The following is a 20,443-nucleotide window of genomic DNA, read 5'->3' as shown; positions in this document are numbered from 1 at the left end:
CTGTATCAGGCTCATGGGTTAGGGTGGGAAGTCCTTCCCAACTACAACTGGCTTTTGCAGAGGCACCATTTCTGTGGGATTTCTAGGGAGGTGCTACCACTGTGGACAACTCCTCAGGGCAGCATCTACTCTGAGATATCATGGGGCCACAATTTTAACAGGAGCCGTCATTTTGGACAGCTCCTGTGGGACATTTTACTGCAACAGACATAGGCTGGGGCAGAAAGGAGGGGCCTGACACTGCTTTGACAAGGTTTTTGCAAAGTGATTCTTGGAAACTACAAGGAACATTTGCTACCCATGGTCAACCATACTGTAAGCCATTACAGTCCTACAGGCAGGGAGAAAATGATGTCACCACATTCCATTTGAGCCACAAAAGAGGAGTATTCTAAGAAGAGAGAAGGCTCATAGAATGTCCAAATGCAGGGATCTCCAAAGATTCCTTCAAAAAATGATCTGATAAGTACAAGGTTCCCAAAGAATGGTCTCATAAAGAAAGCCAATACTACAGTCTGAAATTCTAGCACTCTGGGTGCTAAGACAGAAGAAATTTGAATTCAAGAGCATTCTAGACCACACAGCCAGCCTCTATGAAAGAAAAAGCAACAAAAACGAGAAATCCAGGAGTATTACAAGTAGCTGGTCAGGTTTACTTCTTCTCCTGCTTCAAGGAGCACAACAGTAGGATTACCAAGACACCAGTAGAATCCAACTCACAGCAAAGGAAAAAGATGTTTGTTCATAGTATGAAGATGGTGGTAGAAATGTAGGGGTGACAACACACACACACATACACACACATATGTGCTTCTCACCACCTGCAGCAGTTGGAAGAACTAGCTGTAGGGTCATCACAGTGGGTGAGTTGGCTCAGCTCCTGACTAGCCACAGCACTTGGGAGAGTCAGCCATACAGCTTGCCTGGGCAGCACAGTAGTACTGGCACTGGTCAAGGGAAAATGAATGAGCCAGCCCAGTGATGGAGAGCTGGCCCCACCACCCATCTGCAATGAGGTAATATGAGCCAGCAGCAGAAAAGATACCCTCTGCCCTCTTGCCCCTCACCATGTTAGGCAGTCCAGAAATCTGATCCCAGAAACATGGTAGTGGGCCCATTAGCATGGACCACATCAAGTTGACAAGGGACATTCATCTTCACAGTTCTAACCATTGTCAACTTCATACCCAAGCACATCACTTTAAATCATGTCTCTAAAATTTCAGTTTTATTTCATCATGATAAATACAATCTGGTTTCAAGGGTCCCTTAATAATTCCAAGAGTATAAAATCTTCATCTAAACAGAGATGCAAGGCAACGTCTTAACTATGAACTCCTATTAAATAAAAAACAAGTTACATACCTCCAACATTCAATGACAAAGAATAAACCCTGACATTCCAACATGGAAAAGTCAGGGCATAGCAAGGAATGCTCAGAAACCACAGAAAGACAAACTCCATCATCACAAATTCTGCAGCTTCATTTCCAGCCATGGAGCTCATGGTATCATTCATTGGACTCCAAACAACTTAGATAGCTCCCCCTCTCCAGTTGTACAAATGAAGTACACATAGCCTCTCTGTTAGACCATGTCTACTCCTTGCTTAAAACATTATTTAGCAGGAAAAAAATGTGGTTCTGGCTTCTCCAACATCCTAGGATTTACATTCCCTCTCAGGCTTCACTTTCAGAGGTTCATAGAATGACCTCCCAGGAACTCCTCACAGGACTTTTGACTCAAACACACTGCCTGGCCTCAGCTGCTATCTGAAACTGTGCATACTGATTTAATGAGTCCCCTCAGTATAGCCATCTTTCAAACATTAAAAAAAAACTATAGGAATGATACTGTCAAGTTCTACTGAAGCTTTGAAATGTGGCCACAACAATAGCTGTATGATGTGCTGACCATAGGGAAACCTTACTTGAGTATTTTTGGAACACAGAAAGCCATCACTTTAAGCTTTCTGCATTTAAATGAATTTGGTTCTTCACAAGATGAAGCACATAGAGTGAGACTTTGCCCTAAAGACACCTTTCCTATTGCCACAGTACAATACAGTTCCCTTCTGTGGTGATGTTCTCTAACAATTACAGCTGATTTTGAAGAATCATTCAGAATGGTTTTTTGTCAAGAAATTTCTCTTAACAAATTAGTACCCTGTATTTCAATTCACCTTTACTCACATTCAGGGCATTAACACAATAAATCTATATTCTTTTTTTAATATTTTTTATTATTACGTATTTTCCTCAATTACATTTAGAATGCTATCCCAAAAGTCCCCCATACCCTCCTCCCCACTTCCCTACCCCCCATTCCCATTTTTTGGCCCTGGCGTTCCCCTGTACTGGGGCATATAAAGTTTGCCTGTCCAATGGGCCTCTCTTTCCAGTGATGGCTGACTAGGCCATCTTTTGATACATATGCAGCTAGAGTCAAGAGCTCCCGGGTACTGGTTAGTTCATAATGTTGTTCCACCTATAGGGTTGCAGATCTCTTTAGCTCCTTGGATACTTTCTCTAGCTCCTCCATTGGGGGCCCTGTGCTCCATCCAATAGCTGACTGTGAGCATCCACTTATATGTTTGCTAGGCCCTGGCCTAGTCTCACAAGAGACAGCTATATCAGGGTCCTTTCAGCCAACGCTTGCTAGTGTATGCAATGGTGTCATCGTTTGGAGGCTAATTATGAGATGGATCCCTGGATATGGCAGTCTCTAGATGGTCCATCCTTTTGTCTCAGCTCCAAACTTTGTCTCTGTAACTCCTTCCATGGGTGATTGTTTCCAATTCTAAGAAGGGGCAAAGTGTCCACACTTTGGTCTTCATTCTTCTTCAGTTTCATGTGTTTTGCAAATTGTATCTTATATCTCGGGTATACTAAGTTTCTGGGTTAATATCCACTTATCAGTGAGTACATATCATTTGAGTTCTTTTGTGATTGTGTTACCTCACTCAGGATGATGCCCTCCAGGTCCATCCTTTTGCCTAGGAATTTCATAAATTCATTCTTTTTAATAGCTGAGTAGTACTCCATTGTGTAAATGTACCACATTTTTTGTATCCATTCCTCTGTTGAGGGGCATCTGGGTTCACCAGAGACACTGAAACTTACAGAGGAGAAAGTGGGGAAAAGCCTCGAAGATATGAGCACAGGGGAAAAATTCCTGAATAGAACAGCAATGGCTTGTGCTGTAAGATCGAGAATTGACAAATGGGACCTCATGAAACTGCAAAACTTCTGTAAGGCAAAAGACACTGTCAATAAAACAAAAAGGCCACCAACAGATTGGGAAAGGATCTTTACCTATCCTAAATCAGATAGGGGACTAATATCCAATATATATAAAGAACTCAAGAAGGTGGACTCCAGAAAATCAAATAACCCCATTAAAAAATGGGGCTCAGAGCTAAACAAAGAATTCTCACCTGAGAAATACCGAATGGCTGAGAAGCACCTGAAAAAATGCTCAGCATTCTTAAATCATCAGAGAAATGCAAATCAAAACAACCCTGAGATTCCACCTCACACCAGTCAGAATGGCTAAGATCAAAAATTCAGGTGACAGCAGATGCTGGCGAGGATGTGGAGAAAGAGGAATACTCCTCCATTGTTGGTGGGATTGCAAGCTTGTACAACCACTCTGGAAATCAGTCTGGTGGTTCCTCAGAAAATTGGACATAGTACTACTGGAGGATCCCGCAATACCTCTCCTGGGCATATATCCAGAAGATGTCCCAACCGGTAAGGACACATGCTCCACTATGTTCATAGCAGCCTTATTTATAATAAATCTATATTCTTGACCAATCTAGCATGAATAGATTCTTTCTATTTAAATTTCCCAAAGAAAACCATTCTACTCTCAGGAACCTCATGAGCAGGCCTCCCCTGCCTTCTCAGCATTCTTGTCTTTCCTGCATTTACCAGAATGTCATCATAAGCTCTGCTCTCAGGATAGAGCATTTCCAGTCCTAAGTATCAAATTCTTCAATATACTATCCAGAAAACAGTTCCAAAGGCCTAAGGACCACTTGACCGGCTTTTTTTTTTTTTTAATAGCAACAACCCAACTCCTGGTATCAACTCTTTATCTAGGTTTCTTTACTTGTGACTCAAAAAAAAAGCTGAACAAATAAACTCAGGAGAAAATAGATTTATTTTGCCTCAAAGTTCAAAGGTAAAGTCAGTTCAACATGACATGGAAGTCTGAGAACATGGAAGTGTGGCACCTGGTAAACTTGCATCAACAGGCAGGGTGCAGATAACAGTGAATGCAGTGCTAGTGTGACCTTCTCCATTTAACACAGTCCTGGATCCTAGTCCATGGAATGATGTTACCCACCGGGGGCAGATCTTCCAATATCAATTACCATAATCAAGATATTTCCCTTCTATTATGCCCCCAGGCCTAGACCTGAGGTGATACTAGATTTCATTAAGTTCACATTTAAGATTAACCATTCCATGGATTTAGATAACTTTGTCTTCAGTGGACAAAGGTACCCTGGGTCTCAATCATAACAGCAAAACTCAGTCCTGCAACAAAGATTTTAGTGGACACTGCAAAATCCTGGATCAGTGAGGTTGGTGATGACAGCACCTTGGTGAACCTATTGGTTGTCAAGTTTCTTCATAGCATTCATGAAGGAGACCATCATGAACCTCCACTCCACTGTGAATATTCATGCAGTAACTATCCAGGGACAAAGTCAAAGCTGTCTCCCAATGAGAGGAAGTCTGCATGAGTCACCCCTGGAAGCAAGACACATTTACCCTCCCTGGCACCATGAATTAGTAGTGAGAAAACAGTTGATAATTCTGCCTTGTTGTCACTGGAAGTTAATTAGTAAATCTTAAATTGTAACCAGGTTTTCTCATAAAGATAAAAAATAAATAGAAATCATAATCAAGGCAGGTTACAAAAGAAAAAAATTTTATTGGGGCATACAGTTTCAGGAAAGATTCAAGGACCTTCATGAGAAGGAGCATGGCAGCAAGCAGGCAGGCATGGCACTGAAGCTTACAGCAGTAGCTGAGAGTTTACATTCTAATAGTAGAGGAAGAAAACTGATAGTGGTATGAGCTTTTCAAACCTCAAAGCCCACCACTGACACAGCTACTTCAACACGGCAATACCTCCTAATCCTTCCCAAGCAGTTCCAACAAATAGAGCAGACCATTCTCACACAAACTACCACAATCATTCTAAATCCTTGCGTACTAGTTTCCCAGCCCAGCATGAATTGATGGGAATACTAAATCTACATCCCTTGAATCTCTTCTTTCACAGAGGGAATCGTGGACAGCTCCTTGTTCCATGTTGCCCACTTTCAAGAACATGGGATGGTCCTAGAAACACCAGCAAGGGTGGAACAGCATTACGCAGTACTGGAAAACCCAAGCTTCTCCCCAATGGGGATTCTACTGAGAATGATTCCGGCTGTCGGACACTTCATCCCCATCACTTCCACCACACTGATCTACTATCACCTCTATCTTGAAGACGTCACCTTTCACCTTTACCTGGTCCCCAATGACTGCAGTATTCGAAAGGTAACACTGAGGACCACAAATGTGGGGCCATGTTGGCAAACATAAAATTTGAGTTATAGCTAGTGAGCCCCTTGGAGAGATTCTGAACTGAGAGTTGAGATACATTTCTATATAGGGAACCTGGTGTGCCTATACAATTCTGCCTTCTTCTTGCCCCCTGCACACCCGAGTCTCACTCAACTCTTTTTGATGCCAATTTACTAATCCCCAATCAGCCTATATATCATCTTATCACCCACCAGAAGGATGAAATTTTTCTATGCTCAACCTGTAGCAACACCCTTCTGTGGCAGTTACCTTGTTCCCAAAATGAACAGGAACAGGGCATAATTCAAATATTCATATGTCAGAACACAAGGGAGAAGGGAGCTCAAGAGGTGTCATCACCCTACCCCACAAAATGGACTGATCAACCGCCTACTTTATTCTGATCAGATGTTGTACCCCAGAAATCTAGATAAATCACTGCCTGTAATGTTCCCTAGGCCATTGATGATGAAGAAATGAAGTTTCAGTTTGTGCGCATAAACAAGCCACCCCCAGTAGACGCTCTTTATCTTGGTTCCCGCTATATCGTGTCTTCCTCCAAATTGGTGGAAATTATCCCAAAGGTGAGCATCCAGGTGTTTCTGATGCCAGACTTGGAAAACCTGTGGGGCTGGTTACAAGGCTTTGTAGAAGAGTTACAGAGACAAAGTTTGGAGCTGAGATGAAAGGAAGGACCATCTAGAGACTATCATATCCGGGGATCCATCCTATAATCAGCTTCCAAACGCTGACACCATTGCATACACTTAGCAAGATTTTGCTGAAAGGACCCAGATATAGCTGTCTCTTGTGAGACTATGCGGGGCCTAGCAAACAGAAATGGATGCTCACAGTCAGCTATTGGATGGATCACAGGGCCCCCAATGGAGGAGCTAGAGAAAGTACCCAAGGAGCTAAAGGGATCTGCAACCCTATGGGTGGAACAACAATATGAACTAACCAGTACACCCCCCCATGAGCTCGTGTCTCTAGCTGCATATGTATCAGAAGATGACCTAGTCGGCCATCAGTGGAAAGAGAGGCCCATTGGTCATGCAAACTTTATATGCCTCAGTACAGGGGAACGCCAGGGCCAAGAAGTGGAACCGGGTGGGTGGGGGAGTGGATGGGGGAGCATGTGGGAGGCTTTTGGGATAGCCTTGGAAATATAAATGAAATAAATACCTAATAAAAAACAAAAAAACAAAAAGAAAGAAAACTGAGTTTGGGAAAGCAATTAAGAAGATTGTGGATGAGCAAGAATACATGAAAGTTAGGTTGAAATTAACTTAAGGAACCCAAAAAGAATGCAGAGGCCTGGGGAATTGAGGAAATTGATTCAATATTGCACATAGAAGTTTGGGGCTAAACATGGAGAGAAGAAGCCCAGGCTGAGGATTTGTGAACAGGACTTTCAGGATGAGCTCTCACTCATCTGTGCCTATTATGGCTTGAATCTGAAATGTCTCCTACAGGTGTAAATGGTTAACAGTAAATGTTGGTCTCCACACAGTGCTAGTATGTGAATATGTGGAATCAAATCTGTGAGGCCTGGCTATATGTTTATGTAGATGTACATGTATATGACAAGCTATATGTGGCAAGCCTTGAGGCTTATAGCCATGCACTGCTCCCACCTCAGACTGCTCCTTCCTGAACCTCTGGGATGTAACAAGCCATGCCACAAGTTTTCCACTAAGAATGGAGCCCCCCAGCTTCAGTGCATTCACCACCATGAAATTAAACAACAATATAAACCTTTCCTTAAGGTGCATCCTGTCAGGTTTTCTCAGAATAATAAGAAAAGAACCAGCATGCTGTGTCCAAGCCGGGTCGTCAGCCTTCTGAGTAATGATGCATGTTCATAAGCTATGGATCACCTCAGTCCAAAAGACAGTCAGTGTCTAATGTGATGTGCAAGATCAAGAGATTATGAGGTTGTGGAAAGACCTCATTCACATGAGTGAAGGCGTCTCACATAGCATCTCTCTCTCTGTCTCTCTCTCTCTGTCTCTCTCTGTCTCTCTGTCTCTCTCTGTCTCTCTCTCTGTGTCTCTCTCTCTGTGTCTCTCTCTGTCTCTCTCTGTCTCTCTCTGTCTCTCTCTCTCTCTCTCTCTCTCTCTCTCTCTCATATGTGTGTGTGTGTGTGTGTGTGTGTGTGTGTGTGTGTGTGTGTGTCTCCAGGAACTAGAGCTGTGCTACCGAAGCCCTGGGGAATCCCAGCTCTTCTCTGAGATCGACATTGGGCACATGGATTCAGAGATTAAGCTGCAAATCAAAGACAAGAGGCACATGAATCTCAAATGGGAGGCCTTGCTGAAACCAGGTAAAATTAGTTTAAGACCGGAGACACTAAGAGTTGAAGAAAGGTGATGATTAATGAGAGGTGTATTGTCATTATTTCTTGGTGCCACAAAATAATCAGATCAATCATGTGGTAAGAACCCACTTTGAACTATGACACTGTTATTCAGTTCTTCACAATGCTGGCAAATATATGAGAAAAAAGGCAAAGAGTAAAGGTCTCCTTTGATTCAAGGTCTTAGAACCAAGTTTCCATCCATGGTCAGCTGCCTCCATCTCTTTAAGCCTGATGAGAAACAGGATATCATGGAAGTGGAAGCTTCCATGTGAGAGAGAAGGCTGATGGTGCGCTATCAGCAAAGAAGAGAGAGAGGAAGGGAGAGGGGGGAAGCTTAAATAGGAGGTGGAGCTGAGAAGAGGAGAAGTAGAGAAAGTCCATGCACTGCGGTCTCTCCCTGACATGCCCAGTGACTGCCCTCCTCCAACTGTACACTCTGATGTGATTCCCTTTCTATTCTCAGTACTCACTCCATGATGAGAGCACTGGTGTATGGCTTCATTCATAGACTCACAGCCCTCAGGACAGTCACCTTTGAATACTACTGCAGAACCAATCCTTCAACACATGTTCATTTTTCAGGGAACACATCATATGCAAAAGACCACAAGCCCTAAACCATGTTTTCTCAATCCTGCATTCTCTTCCTGCTCCCACTGTCCTGGAAGTGACAGACTGAGGTACACAAACATCTGGCGCCAGATCACATAACAGCTTCACTTAAAGAGAAGGGCTTTTGTCAATGTGAGATACCTGATCCATACATAATTTATATTAATAAATGTTATTTTAACAATATATCAATAATATATACTACAATTATATGTTATTGTAACAATCATATACATGCACACATACATTCTAGTCACTGCACCCTAAAAAGAAAAAAAGAAAAAAGAAAAGGGAAAAAACGTTTCTTCTCTCCCTCCTACTCCTGCCAGTTCTGCTTCTTTTCTATAAATCTCTTTGCCACATTCAAAAGGTTTTTCTTCACCTCACAAAACTTAACTGGACCATCTGTGTGACCACGGTTTTTGAACTATCCCATAGAACACAAGTGAGCTCCCCAGCAAGTATACAGATGGGATGTCTACCTCCCTGTCTCCCATAATTTATTTGCCAATAATTTAGTTGTAAGTATCACTGTCCCTGTGAACTGCTTTCCCTTGAATAGCTGACTGACTGACTGGCTGGCCCAGTTAGGTAGGATACAAAGATAGGAGTTGCAGTTGCTACCAGATTATGATGGCCATGACCATGCCATGCTTACAAGACAGCACTTCACGAGCCTTCTCTATATAATATGTTGCTATAATCATTCTAAGTCCTCTTTGACAATGTTAGTTGAACGCTAAGGGGTATTATAAATATCTTAATTACAGGGTGAGTACCCACCCATCCTTTTATTGTCAGCATTCTGTACAGCCATAAGTATCTTCAGTCACCTCCATCCACTGAAAAGGGAAGCTTTTCTGATGACTGCTGAAAGTAGCTTCTGTCTGTGGTATAAGCACAGATATTCAGAAGGACATTGATACTGTGGCCATTTAGCTAAGCCACAGTAGAAGCCTCTCTCAAGGTCCTAAGACATCCTCAGACCAGGGTTTTCTATGTTTTACCAGCAGTATAGTACTTAGGTGGAGTCTATCTTGTGGAGTGGACCTGAAGTGTACTCAGGAAGCTACTTGTTGCTCCCATCCTAGTTGTGCCAATATTGAAGCAGTGGGACCCTCTGTCCTGACAGGTTGGTTATAGAATCATAGAGAGCACAGCTGGGTTAGCCTGTGGGAGATGCCTTTTCTTCCTTAACAACCTGCACAAAACTATGAGCAACAGAAAGGAAGCTTCCAACTCAATTCGAGCTTGAGTTCTCAAGATCATGTTTCCAAGATTTTAGATTCTCTATACTCCCTTATCCAAGATAAAATCTTATCTACTGGTTCTGATGATGAACAAACAAGAATTACACAAACCTGTATTGTCGAGAGGAACTCTGGATTCTCTGTTTTCAATAACTCCTACAGTGGTATTCCATGCTAGAAGTGAGTTTTTGTTTTGAAACTCAATACTTCTATACCCTCCCATTCCTTAATATTGAATATTCTCAAGACATGAGATGGAATAATTAGTAATTTTAACTTGAATTTTCCTAATAGCAAAATTTTTCCTAGCCTCATGTATTTTCTCCTTTGAGAATTCTCTAGTTACTCCTCTGGGTCATCTTATAACTGGGTTATTTCCTTGGAATTCAGGTCTTTGGTTTCTGTGAGAATTCTGATTACTTACAAATCTACTACTAGATATTAACTTGGAAACAGTTTATCCTTCTTGCATGAGTCTTTGCTCACTTAAGTTTCCTTTACTATACAGTGTCGTGAGATTCAATTTATCTACTATTGGTTTTGCTTCCTGTACTACCAGAGTCTCACTCAGACAATCCTAATTTATGCTGCCATCTGCAAAGACACTCCCTACATTTTCCTCTACCAGTTTTGGGACTGGATCTTACATTTAGATCTTTGATCATTTCATGCTGAAGTGTTGATGGTGAGATACAGGCATCTAGTTGAATTATTCCATGTGCTGCCATCTAGGTTGACCAGTACCGTTTGTTGAGCAGGCTGTCTTTTCCCAGAATTTATTATTGGCTTCTTCATCAAAGGCCAGGTAGCTATGGTTGTGTGGATATTGCCTGACCCTCTATTCTAATCCATTGGCCTGCATTTCTGGTTGTACCCACGCTGTGCTCTTTGAATTACTATGGCTTTAGCTTAGTTTGAACTCAAATAAGCTGATGTTTCCCATTATATTGATTGATGTTGTTCAAGATTACCTTGGCTATCTATAGCTCTTGTGGTTCCATGTGTGTTTCAGAATTTTTTTTTTACTATCTGTTAAGAATGTCCCTAGACTGCATATGTAGCAGAAGATGGCCTAGTCGGCCATCACTGGGAAGAGAGGCCACTTGATATTGCAAACTTTATATCCCCGAGTACAGGGGAATGCCAGGGCCAAGAAGTGGGAGTGGGTGGGTAGGTAGGGGAGCAGGGCGGGGGGAGGGCATAGGGAACTTTCAGGATAGCATTTGAAATGTAAACAAAGAAAATATCTAATAAAAAAATCAAAAAGAAAAAAAAAAGAATGTCCCTAGAATCTTAACTAGGATTGCATTGACTCTTTAGAGTGCTTTTGGTAGGATGGCTGTTTTCACAATATTGATTCTTCCAAACAATGAGCTTGTTGAAGGTGTCTTTCCAGCTTGTAAAGCCTTCCATGATTTATTCATAAACATATCTTAAAGTTTTTGTTGTAAAGGTCTTTCATTCCTATAGTTAGGCTTTCTATCCAGCATTTTGATTGACTAATTTTACGTATTTGTTTATTTTTATTTATTTGTTATTTTAACACATCTATATCTTCAAGATGACATAGAAAAGTGAATATACTAAAATGTCTTGAGTGCTGTAACAATAGAGTCTTAATACAACTCCCAAAACCAAGCTCCCCTAATCAAACAGGTATTCCGATTACAGCAGACTGAGTCTTTGGGATGACTTCACAAAATTGTCAGAACACAGTAAATGTAGGGTCCTTGAGGCTTATTCATGAGCTGCAGCTTATTAATCTCCTTCACTTGTAGATGAAATTCTTTCACTATTACCATGTGCTCTGTCTTCCTTCACCTTAATTCTGCCATCAAATCCAGAACACAAGTTTCTCATATGTAAGTGTACAAAATCAAACAGGGACAAAAAAGTAGGATTTTTGTTTTACTTTGTTCTGTTGTTTATTTAACCAGGAATGAATGTCAAAGCCATCTAGCAAGGGACTTGATTGGTTGTTCCCAAGGAATTCAGTCAAGGATAAAATTGAGTCTGAGATCATGTGGGAAAAGTGTCTATTGTTCATTCCCAGGTCTACTCTCTATGATGATAGGCTAGGACTAAGATGCCCTGAATAACTGAGGAACTGTTAACCTTCCACATTATATCAGAATGTCTGTAGTTCATTCTTAAAATCCCAGGCATGGGTAGGAGTTCCACAGAATGCACTGAGTGTTAGTGTGGGCATCATTCCAGAGTTTCATCTCTCCTTTTTTCCAGGGGATCTCAGACCTGCACTGCCCAAGATTGCTACAGCCCCCAAAGGTTAGTAAAACTATAAGACACTAGTGAAGTCAATCATATTTGGCTGGTACTTCATCTATCCTTGAAAAAAGGACAGAAAGAAAGGAGGGAGACACAGAATGTTGTAGAGGTTCACACCCAGAGCAGAGTTCTTCTCATGCCCCTTGCTGCTTCCTGTGGTGACAATAATTTCACCCATTCCCAAACTTAATGCCCAACCATGAACTCTTCTCCCTAATCATATAAAATTTCAAACTAATGACTGCCCCCCCCAAAAAAAGGTAAAGATATTTTCCCAATGGCCTTCCAGAGGAAGAAGGGTGCCAGGAGTTCAGAAGAAAAGAGCAGTTACAGGAAAAGATCAAGAAGTGGGCAGCAAATCAGAGACACCAAAGGAGCATTCCTTTGCTCATTCCCTGTCTCATCTTTATCCTTAGATGCTCCTTCCTTGCTGCACTTCATGGACCAGCATCGGGAGCAGCTGGTGGCCCGAGTGACATCTGTAGATCCTCTCTTGGACAAGCTGCATGGTCTGGTGCTGAGTGAAGATTCCTATGAAGTAGTGCGGTCTGAGACCACAAACCAAGACAAGATGAGGAAGCTCTTCAGCCTCAGCCGGTCCTGGAGCTGGGATTGCAAAGACCAATTCTACCAAGCTCTGAAGGAGACCCATCCTCACCTGGTCATGGATATACTTGAGAAGTTGGGTGGGGTCTCTGTGAAATCCTGACATCCTGGTGGCTGAAAAGTGAGCACTCTCCTTAGAGTCCTGCCTCTGCCTGACCTTTCCTTGGTCCTGAGTTGCTCCATCTGTAACCAATGGCCATCTGAGTTTCCTTTCTTGTGGCAGTGCTTCCATGACATTTCTTGGTGATCCATATGATCCCTTTTGGCCTTCCCCAGCCATATGTTAATGTGGAATAAGCATCTCAGAAAAAATCCAGTGGGGCCATGTCTATTCAGACGTTGTCCCCCATGTTCTTATGATCAAAGCAGCCAGTCTAGAGACAGCCTGACCCACCATGAATGCAAGCAGGGCTGAGGATCATGGGACTGGAAAGTGAGTGTCTTATGAATAGGAAAGGAAGGGGGCTTTTTAAACTCATGTTGTGTGCTCAGAAACAGAGGTGTAGAGAAGTCACATGGTGCAGCATGGGACTCACTGTCAGAAACACCCCAGATTCAGTGCACATTGTAATTTAATCTTGGGCACTTGCATATACACATGCCTTCTGTTCTTGTGATGAATTTGCAAACCTCGCATTTTGTTATATCATCCCATATGGAGGTGTGTGTCACAGCTTAGGAAACTGATATGTGATGGTAGACCAGATGACTGAACAGAGGCTCAGTGGTTAGCAGTTGCTCTTGAGATGGTCAGAGTCCTATTCCCAGCACCCATTTCAGGCAGCTCACAACTGTGAATAACACCAACCTCACTGGATCCAACAGCCTCCTTCCCACTTCTTGGTCACCCATATATACATTCACATGCACAAAATAGGTTTTTAATTTTTATAAAAGAATGAATAATAAAATGGGATTCTTCTCCATTGCTCACCCATCTGTAGTCTCCCCTCCCCCAGCCTGAAACCTGCTTGCTCAGGGGTGGAGCTTCCTGCTCATTTGTTCTGCCACGCCCACTGCTGGAACCTGAGGAGCCACACACGTGCACCTTTCTACTGGACCAGAGATTATTCGGCGGGAATCGGGTCCCCTCCCCCTTCCTTCATAACTAGTGTCGCAACAATAAAATTTGAGCTTTGATCAGAGTAACTGTCTTGGCTACATCTCTTTCTCTCGCCACCTAGCCCCTCTTCTCTTCCAGGTTTCCAAAATGCCTTTCCAGGCTAGAACCCAGGTTGTGGTCTGCTGGCCGGACACAGCAATTGGCGCCCAACATGGGGCTGAGAAATGGCAAAGGATTTTTGGAAGAGACGCTGCTGGTTCGGAGCTCCATAAAATAAAGGATAAAGGAAATTCATACCGGAGAAGGTATGGGCTAAGCTGAGACAGCGTTAAACCCGAGCGCTGGTTCACTTAGGTTCAGCAGTGAGGAGCTGGGTAATAGGCGGTAGGCCGTAGCTCTCTAAAGCTACATGAGGCTTGAGAAAAGAAAGGGTTTATTAAAAGGAATAGGCGGATTGCCCCAGTTAATAAAAAATGCATCATAAGGGAGGAAAATGTCCCAAAAAGCAGAGAGAAATTTCTCTCTGGGCCTTATAGCAAGAGTACTCTGTTCCCTTTTGTGTCTTGTCTAATGTCTGGTGCACCAATCTGTTCTCGTGTTCAATTCATGTATGTTCGTGTCCAGTCTGTATGAATGAATGTTCTATGTTTTATGTTGGATAATAAAGATGGTATAAAAAACTTTATCTGCAAAGCCGAGAGCTGCCACGTGTTTCAGCCAGGAATCAGATACATGGCGGGAGGGCCCCTGCTGAAAAAACTGTTCGTTTTAGAAAATAAGGGCGAGTACACAGCCTCTTAGTTTCAGAGTAAAAAAGCTAATAAATGGTTCATGATTAATGTGTTTGACAATGGTAAAGTGTTTTTTATTCTATGATTGTAGCTACAAAAATTATTATTCTCTGATTAGTCTAAATGTAACTGCTTCATTTGGTTCTTTTTTATTGGTAATGTGCTCTGAGTGTCTTCACATTCAGCTCATAAGTTGTTGGTTAAGATTAATAATTGTTACATTGCTACAGATGGTTAGTGTTAAATTTGATAACTCAAGTTTAGAGTCCTTCCGACACATGGCATAAAGCAGGCCAAGAGGCTGGGTCTCTAAAGATATTTCTAGTTTAGGTAATAATTAATGTGGTTCATATCCTAAATAGTAAAATTTAAGATAAGATTTAAAGCAATGCCTCTTTATTAAAACATTAAAGCTTGCCTTAATAGGTATTCATAGGTATTAATTGACATCCAAACTCCGTAATATGATAGTAATGTTTCTAATATTGATTTTAAAGATAATAAATTGTTTTAAACTTGGATTTTGCTTTCCCAAGGTTATAGGTATTATCCTAACCTTGCACAAAAAACTTAAAAATTATGGTTAAAACTGCTATTGTTCCATTGACTGCAGCTTGCAGTTTGATTTCAAATTTAAGATCTTTAATTCACCTGTATTCTGTAATTAAGATAATTACAAGAGTAATCATCTTATGAGAGCGCTCATACAGCTCACTTCATACAAAACTGTGACAGAGTTATCTAGTTATGTTTGTCTTTGTGAATAGATTAGACAAACAGTTTGGTTATAGTTGCTGCCTGGCAGGAAACTGCAGTACGGGCAATTTTTTCACAACACTAAAGTTGTGAAGAACGTTTTAACTGTAGGTCATCTTAAGAAAGAGTATCAAAATTTAGAGGCATAGACAGTTATATTGTTTCTCTAGAATCGGTCCTTATTACAGGAGGGCCAAGATGCTCAGATTAAAAAGTATTTTACGTTTGAGTCAATACATGGCTCTGGGCAGCCCCAGAGCGGCTTGTGGCCTTTCTTTTGTTTTGCAAACAGTGCCTGAGAAAGTTTTTTCCCTGTGTTCAAGAGAATTTCTTTTTAACAGTGTTGCAGATCTATTCAGATGTTTAAAATAATGCTTAAATTCAAAGAGTTTTGCTTCTAGTGAACTGTAATCACTAGAAAATTCTGCCTCTAGGTATGGCTAATGTAACTTTACATTATGTAAGAAAAATTTTTATTGTTTCTGCTTCTATACAAGAAGCCAAGAGTTTTAACCTTTCAGTGTATATTGTTTCCTAAGTGAAAAGTATATTAACTAATGCTTCTTAAAGTTTACCTTAAATTCTTGCTCTCACCCAAAAGATTCAGAGACAATATCCTTTTATTACTTAGGGTTTTAGTTTACTACAAAAGTTTCTACAAAAAATAAAGCTTTTATAATTGTTATTAATTGGTAATTAAAAATTGGTTGTGCCCAAAACAATTCTTTGGCCAAAAAGAAAAACATTATTGTAAAGTCATTTTTCTCGAGGAAATTAGTCTGAACAGGTTAGAGGGTGCGCCAGAGAACCGGACAGCTTCTGGGACGGGCGGAAGCACAGAGCCGCTGAGGCAGCACCCTTGGCGGGCCGCAGACAGCTGGCCACCGTCCGGACCAGAGGACAGGTGTCCGCCTGGCTTGGGAGGCGGCCTCAGCCTCAGCAGCAGCGGTCGCCATCTTGGTTCCAGGACTCCCTGGAACTTAGGAATTTAGTCTGCACAGGTGAGAGTCTGCACCACAGAAGCTGACAGCTTCTGGGAACTGCCAAAGCAACACAGCTTCTGAGAGAGGCCCTGTTTTGGGCCTTCTTCTTCGACCAGGAGGAGGTCCAAAAACAAGATATCTGCGCACCTTCCCTGTAAGAGAGCTTGCCAGCAGAGAGTGCTCTGAGCACTGAAACTCAGAGGAGAGAATCTGCCTCCCAGGTCTGCTGAGAGACGGTAACAGAATCACCAGAAGAACAATCTCTAAACAGAGTCAACTATAACTACTAACTCCAGAGATTACCAGATGGCGAAAGGTAAACGTAGGAATCTTACTAACAGGAACCAAGACCACTCACCATCATCAGAACCCAGCACTCCCACTTCGCCCAGTCCAGGGCACCCCAACACACCCGAAAACCTAGACCTAGATTTAAAAGCATATCTCATGATGATGGTAGAGGACATCAAGAAGGACTTTAATAAATCACTTAAAGAAATACAGGAGAACACTGCTAAAGAGTTACAAGTCCTTAAAGAAAAACAGGAAAACACAATCAAACAGGTAGAAGTCCTTACAGAAGAAGAGGAAAAAACATACAAACAGTTGATGGAAATGAACAAAACCATACTAGACCTAAAAAGGGAAGTAGAAACAATAAAGAAAACTCAAAGTGAGGCAACACTGGAGATAGAAACCCTAGGAAAGAAATCTGGAACCATAGATTTGAGCATCAGCAACAGAATACAAGAGATGGAAGAGAGAATCTCAGGTGCAGAAGATTCCATAGAGAACATCGGCACAACAATCAAAGAAAATGGAAAATGCAAAAAGATCCTAACTCAAAATATCCAGGAAATCCAGGACACAATGAGAAGACCAAACCTACGGATAATAGGAGTGGATGAGAATGAAGATTTTCAACTCAAAGGACCAGCAAACATCTTCAACAAAATTGTTGAAGAAAACTTCCCAAATATAAAGAAAGAGATACCTATGAACATACAAGAAGCCTACAGAACTCCAAATAGACTGGACCAGAAAAGAAATTCCTCCCGACACATAATAATCAGAACAACAAATGCACTAAATAAAGAGAGAATACTAAAAGCAGTAAGGGAAAAAGGTCAAGTAACATACAAAGGCAAGCCTATCAGAATTACACCAGATTTTTCACCAGAGACTATGAAAGCCAGAAGAGCCTGGACAGATGTTATACAGACACTAAGAGAACACAAATTCCAGCCCAGGCTACTATACCCGTCCAAACTCTCAATTACCATAGATGGAGAAACCAAAGTATTCCACGACAAAACCAAATTCACACATTATCTCTCCACGAATCCAGCCCTTCAAAGGTTAATAACAGAAAAAAACCAATACAAGAACGGGAACAATGCCCTAGAAAAAACAAGAAGGTAATCCCTCAACAAACCTAAATGAAGACAGCCACAAGAACAGAATGCCAACTTTAACAACAAAAATAACAGGAAGCAACAATTACTTTTCCTTAATATCTCTTAACATCAATGGTCTCAACTCCCCAATAAAAAGACATAGACTAACAAACTGGATACACAAACAAGACCCAACATTTTGCTGTTTACAGGAGACACATCTCAGAGAAAAAGATAGACACTACCTCAGAATAAAAGGCTGGAAAACAATTTTCCAAGCAAATGGTATGAAGAAACAAGCTGGAGTAGCCATCCTAATATCTGATAAAATTGACTTCCAACCCAAAGTCATCAAAAAAAGACAAGGAGGGGCACTTCGTTCTCATCAAAGGTAAAATCCCCCAAGAGGAATTCTCAATTCTGAATATCTATGCTCCAAATACAAGGGCAGCCACATTCATTAAAGAAACTTTAGTAAAGCTCAAAGCACACATTGCACCTCACACAATAATAGTGGGAGACTTCAACACACCACTTTCACCAATGGACAGATCATGGAAACAGAAACTAAACAGGGACACACTGAAACTAACAGAAGTGATGAAACAAATGGATCTGACAGATATCTACAGAACATTTTATCCTAAAACAAAAGGATATACCTTCTTCTCAGCACCTCATGGTACCTTCTCCAAAATTGACCACATAATAGGTCACAAAACAGGCCTCAACAGATTCAAAAATATTGAAATTGTCCCATGTATCCTATCAGATCACCATGCACTAAGGCTGATCTTCAATAACAAAAAAAAAAAAAAAACAGAAAGCCAACACTCACGTGGAAACTGAACAACACTCTTCTCAATGATACCTTGGTCAAGGAAGGAATAAAGAAAGAAATTAAAGACTTTTTAGAGTTTAATGAAAATGAAGCCACAACGTACCCAAACCTTTGGGACACAATGAAAGCATTTCTAAGAGGGAAACTCATAGCTCTGAGTGCCTCCATGAAGAAACGGGAGAGAGCACATACTAGCAGCTTGACAACACATCTAAAAGCTCTAGAAAAAAAGGAAGCAAATTCACCCAAGAGGAGTAGACGGCAGGAAATAATCAAACTCAGGGGTGAAATCAACCAAGTGGAAACAAGAAGAACTATTCAAAGAATTAACCAAACGAGGAGTTGGTTCTTTGAGAAAATCAACAAGATAGATAAACCCTTAGTTAGACTCACTAGAGGGCACAGAGACAAAATCCTAATTAACAAAATCAGAACTGAAAAGGGAGACATAACAACAGATCCTGAAAAAATCCAAAACACCATCAGATCCTTCTACAAAAGGCTGTACTCAACAAAACTGGAAAACCTGGACAAAATGGACAAATTTCTGGACAGATACCAGGTACCAAAGTTGAATCAGGATCAAGTTGACCTTCTAAACAGTCCCATATCCCCTAAAGAAATAGAAGCACTTATAAATAGTCTCCCAGCCAAAAAAAGCCCAGGACCAGACGGGTTTAGTGCAGAGTTCTATCAGACCTTCAAAGAAGATCTAATTCCAGTTCTGCACAAACTTTTTCACAAGATAGAAGTAGAAAGTACTCTACCCAACTCATTTTATGAAGCCACTATTACTCTGATACCTAAACCACAGAAAGATCCAACAAAGATAGAGAACTTCAGACCAATTTCTCTTATGAATATCGATGCAAAAATCCTCAATAAAATTCTCGCTAACCGAATCCAAGAACACATTAAAGCAATCATCCATCCTGACCAAGTAGGTTTTATTCCAGGGATGCAGGGATGATTTAATATACGAAAATCCATCAATGTAATCCACTATATAAACAAACTCAAAGACAAAAACCACATGATCATCTCGTTAGATGCAGAAAAAGCATTTGACAAGATCCAACACCCATTCATGATAAAAGTTCTGGAAAGATCAGGAATTCAAGGCCCATACCTAAACATGATAAAAGCAATCTACAGCAAACTAGGAGCCAACATCAAAGTAAATGGAGAGAAGCTGGAAGCAATCCCACTAAAATCAGGGACTAGACAAGGCTGCCCACTTTCTCCCTACCTTTTCAACATAGTACTTGAAGTATTAGCCAGAGCAATTCGACAACAAAAGGAGATCAAGGGGATACAAATTGGAAAGGAGGAAGTCAAAATATCACTTTTTGCAGATGATATGATAGTATATATAAGTGACCCTAAAAATTCCACCAGAGAACTCCTAAACCTGATAAACAGCTTCGGTGAAGTAGCTGGATATAAAATTAACTCAAACAAGTCAATGGCCTTTCTCTATACAAAGAATAAACAGGCTGAGAAAGAAATTAGGGAAACAACACCCTTCTCAATAGTCACAAATAATATAAAATATCTCGGCGTGACTCTAACTAAGGAAGTGAAAGATCTGTATGATAAAAACTTCAAGTCTCTGAAGAAAGAAATTAAAGAAGATCTCAGAAGATGGAAAGATCTCCCATGCTCATGGATTGGCAGGATCAACATTGTAAAAATGGCTATCTTGCCAAAAGCAATCTACAGATTCAATGCAATCCCCATCAAAATTCCAACTCAATTCTTCAACGAATTAGAAGGAGCAATTTGCAAATTCATCTGGAATAAAAAAAACCTAGGATAGCAAAAACTCTTCTCAAGGATAAAAGAACCTCTGGTGGAATCGCCATGCCTGACCTAAAGCTTTACTACAGAGCAATTGTGGTAAAA

General features: G+C 41.1%; 1 protein-coding gene across 3 annotated transcripts in view; it reads left to right on the top strand.

The window, feature by feature from the left end:
• Nlrp1a (NLR family, pyrin domain containing 1A) overlaps positions 1-13,849 on the top strand; it is a 53,773-nt gene extending 39,924 nt beyond the window's left edge. For 2 of the 3 annotated variants that reach the window (XM_017314354.2, XM_017314355.1), the window contains 5 exons: positions 5,302-5,564; positions 6,050-6,175; positions 7,776-7,917; positions 12,057-12,101; positions 12,518-13,714. In XM_017314354.2, the coding sequence (XP_017169843.1) occupies positions 5,302-5,564; positions 6,050-6,175; positions 7,776-7,917; positions 12,057-12,101; positions 12,518-12,810 (869 nt within the window). In that variant the 3' untranslated portion in view covers positions 12,811-13,714. Of the gene's footprint in view, positions 1-5,301; positions 5,565-6,049; positions 6,176-7,775; positions 7,918-12,056; positions 12,102-12,517 lie in introns of all 3 variants that reach the window. The other variant, NM_001004142.2, reaches the window with a different exon arrangement.
• The last annotated feature ends 6,594 nt before the right edge of the window (positions 13,850-20,443 follow it).

The sequence above is a fragment of the Mus musculus genome, chromosome 11, assembly GCF_000001635.26.
Source record: "Mus musculus strain C57BL/6J chromosome 11, GRCm38.p6 C57BL/6J".
Classification (NCBI taxonomy): domain Eukaryota; kingdom Metazoa; phylum Chordata; class Mammalia; order Rodentia; family Muridae; genus Mus; species Mus musculus.
This window is presented reverse-complemented; position numbering and strand designations above follow the sequence as displayed.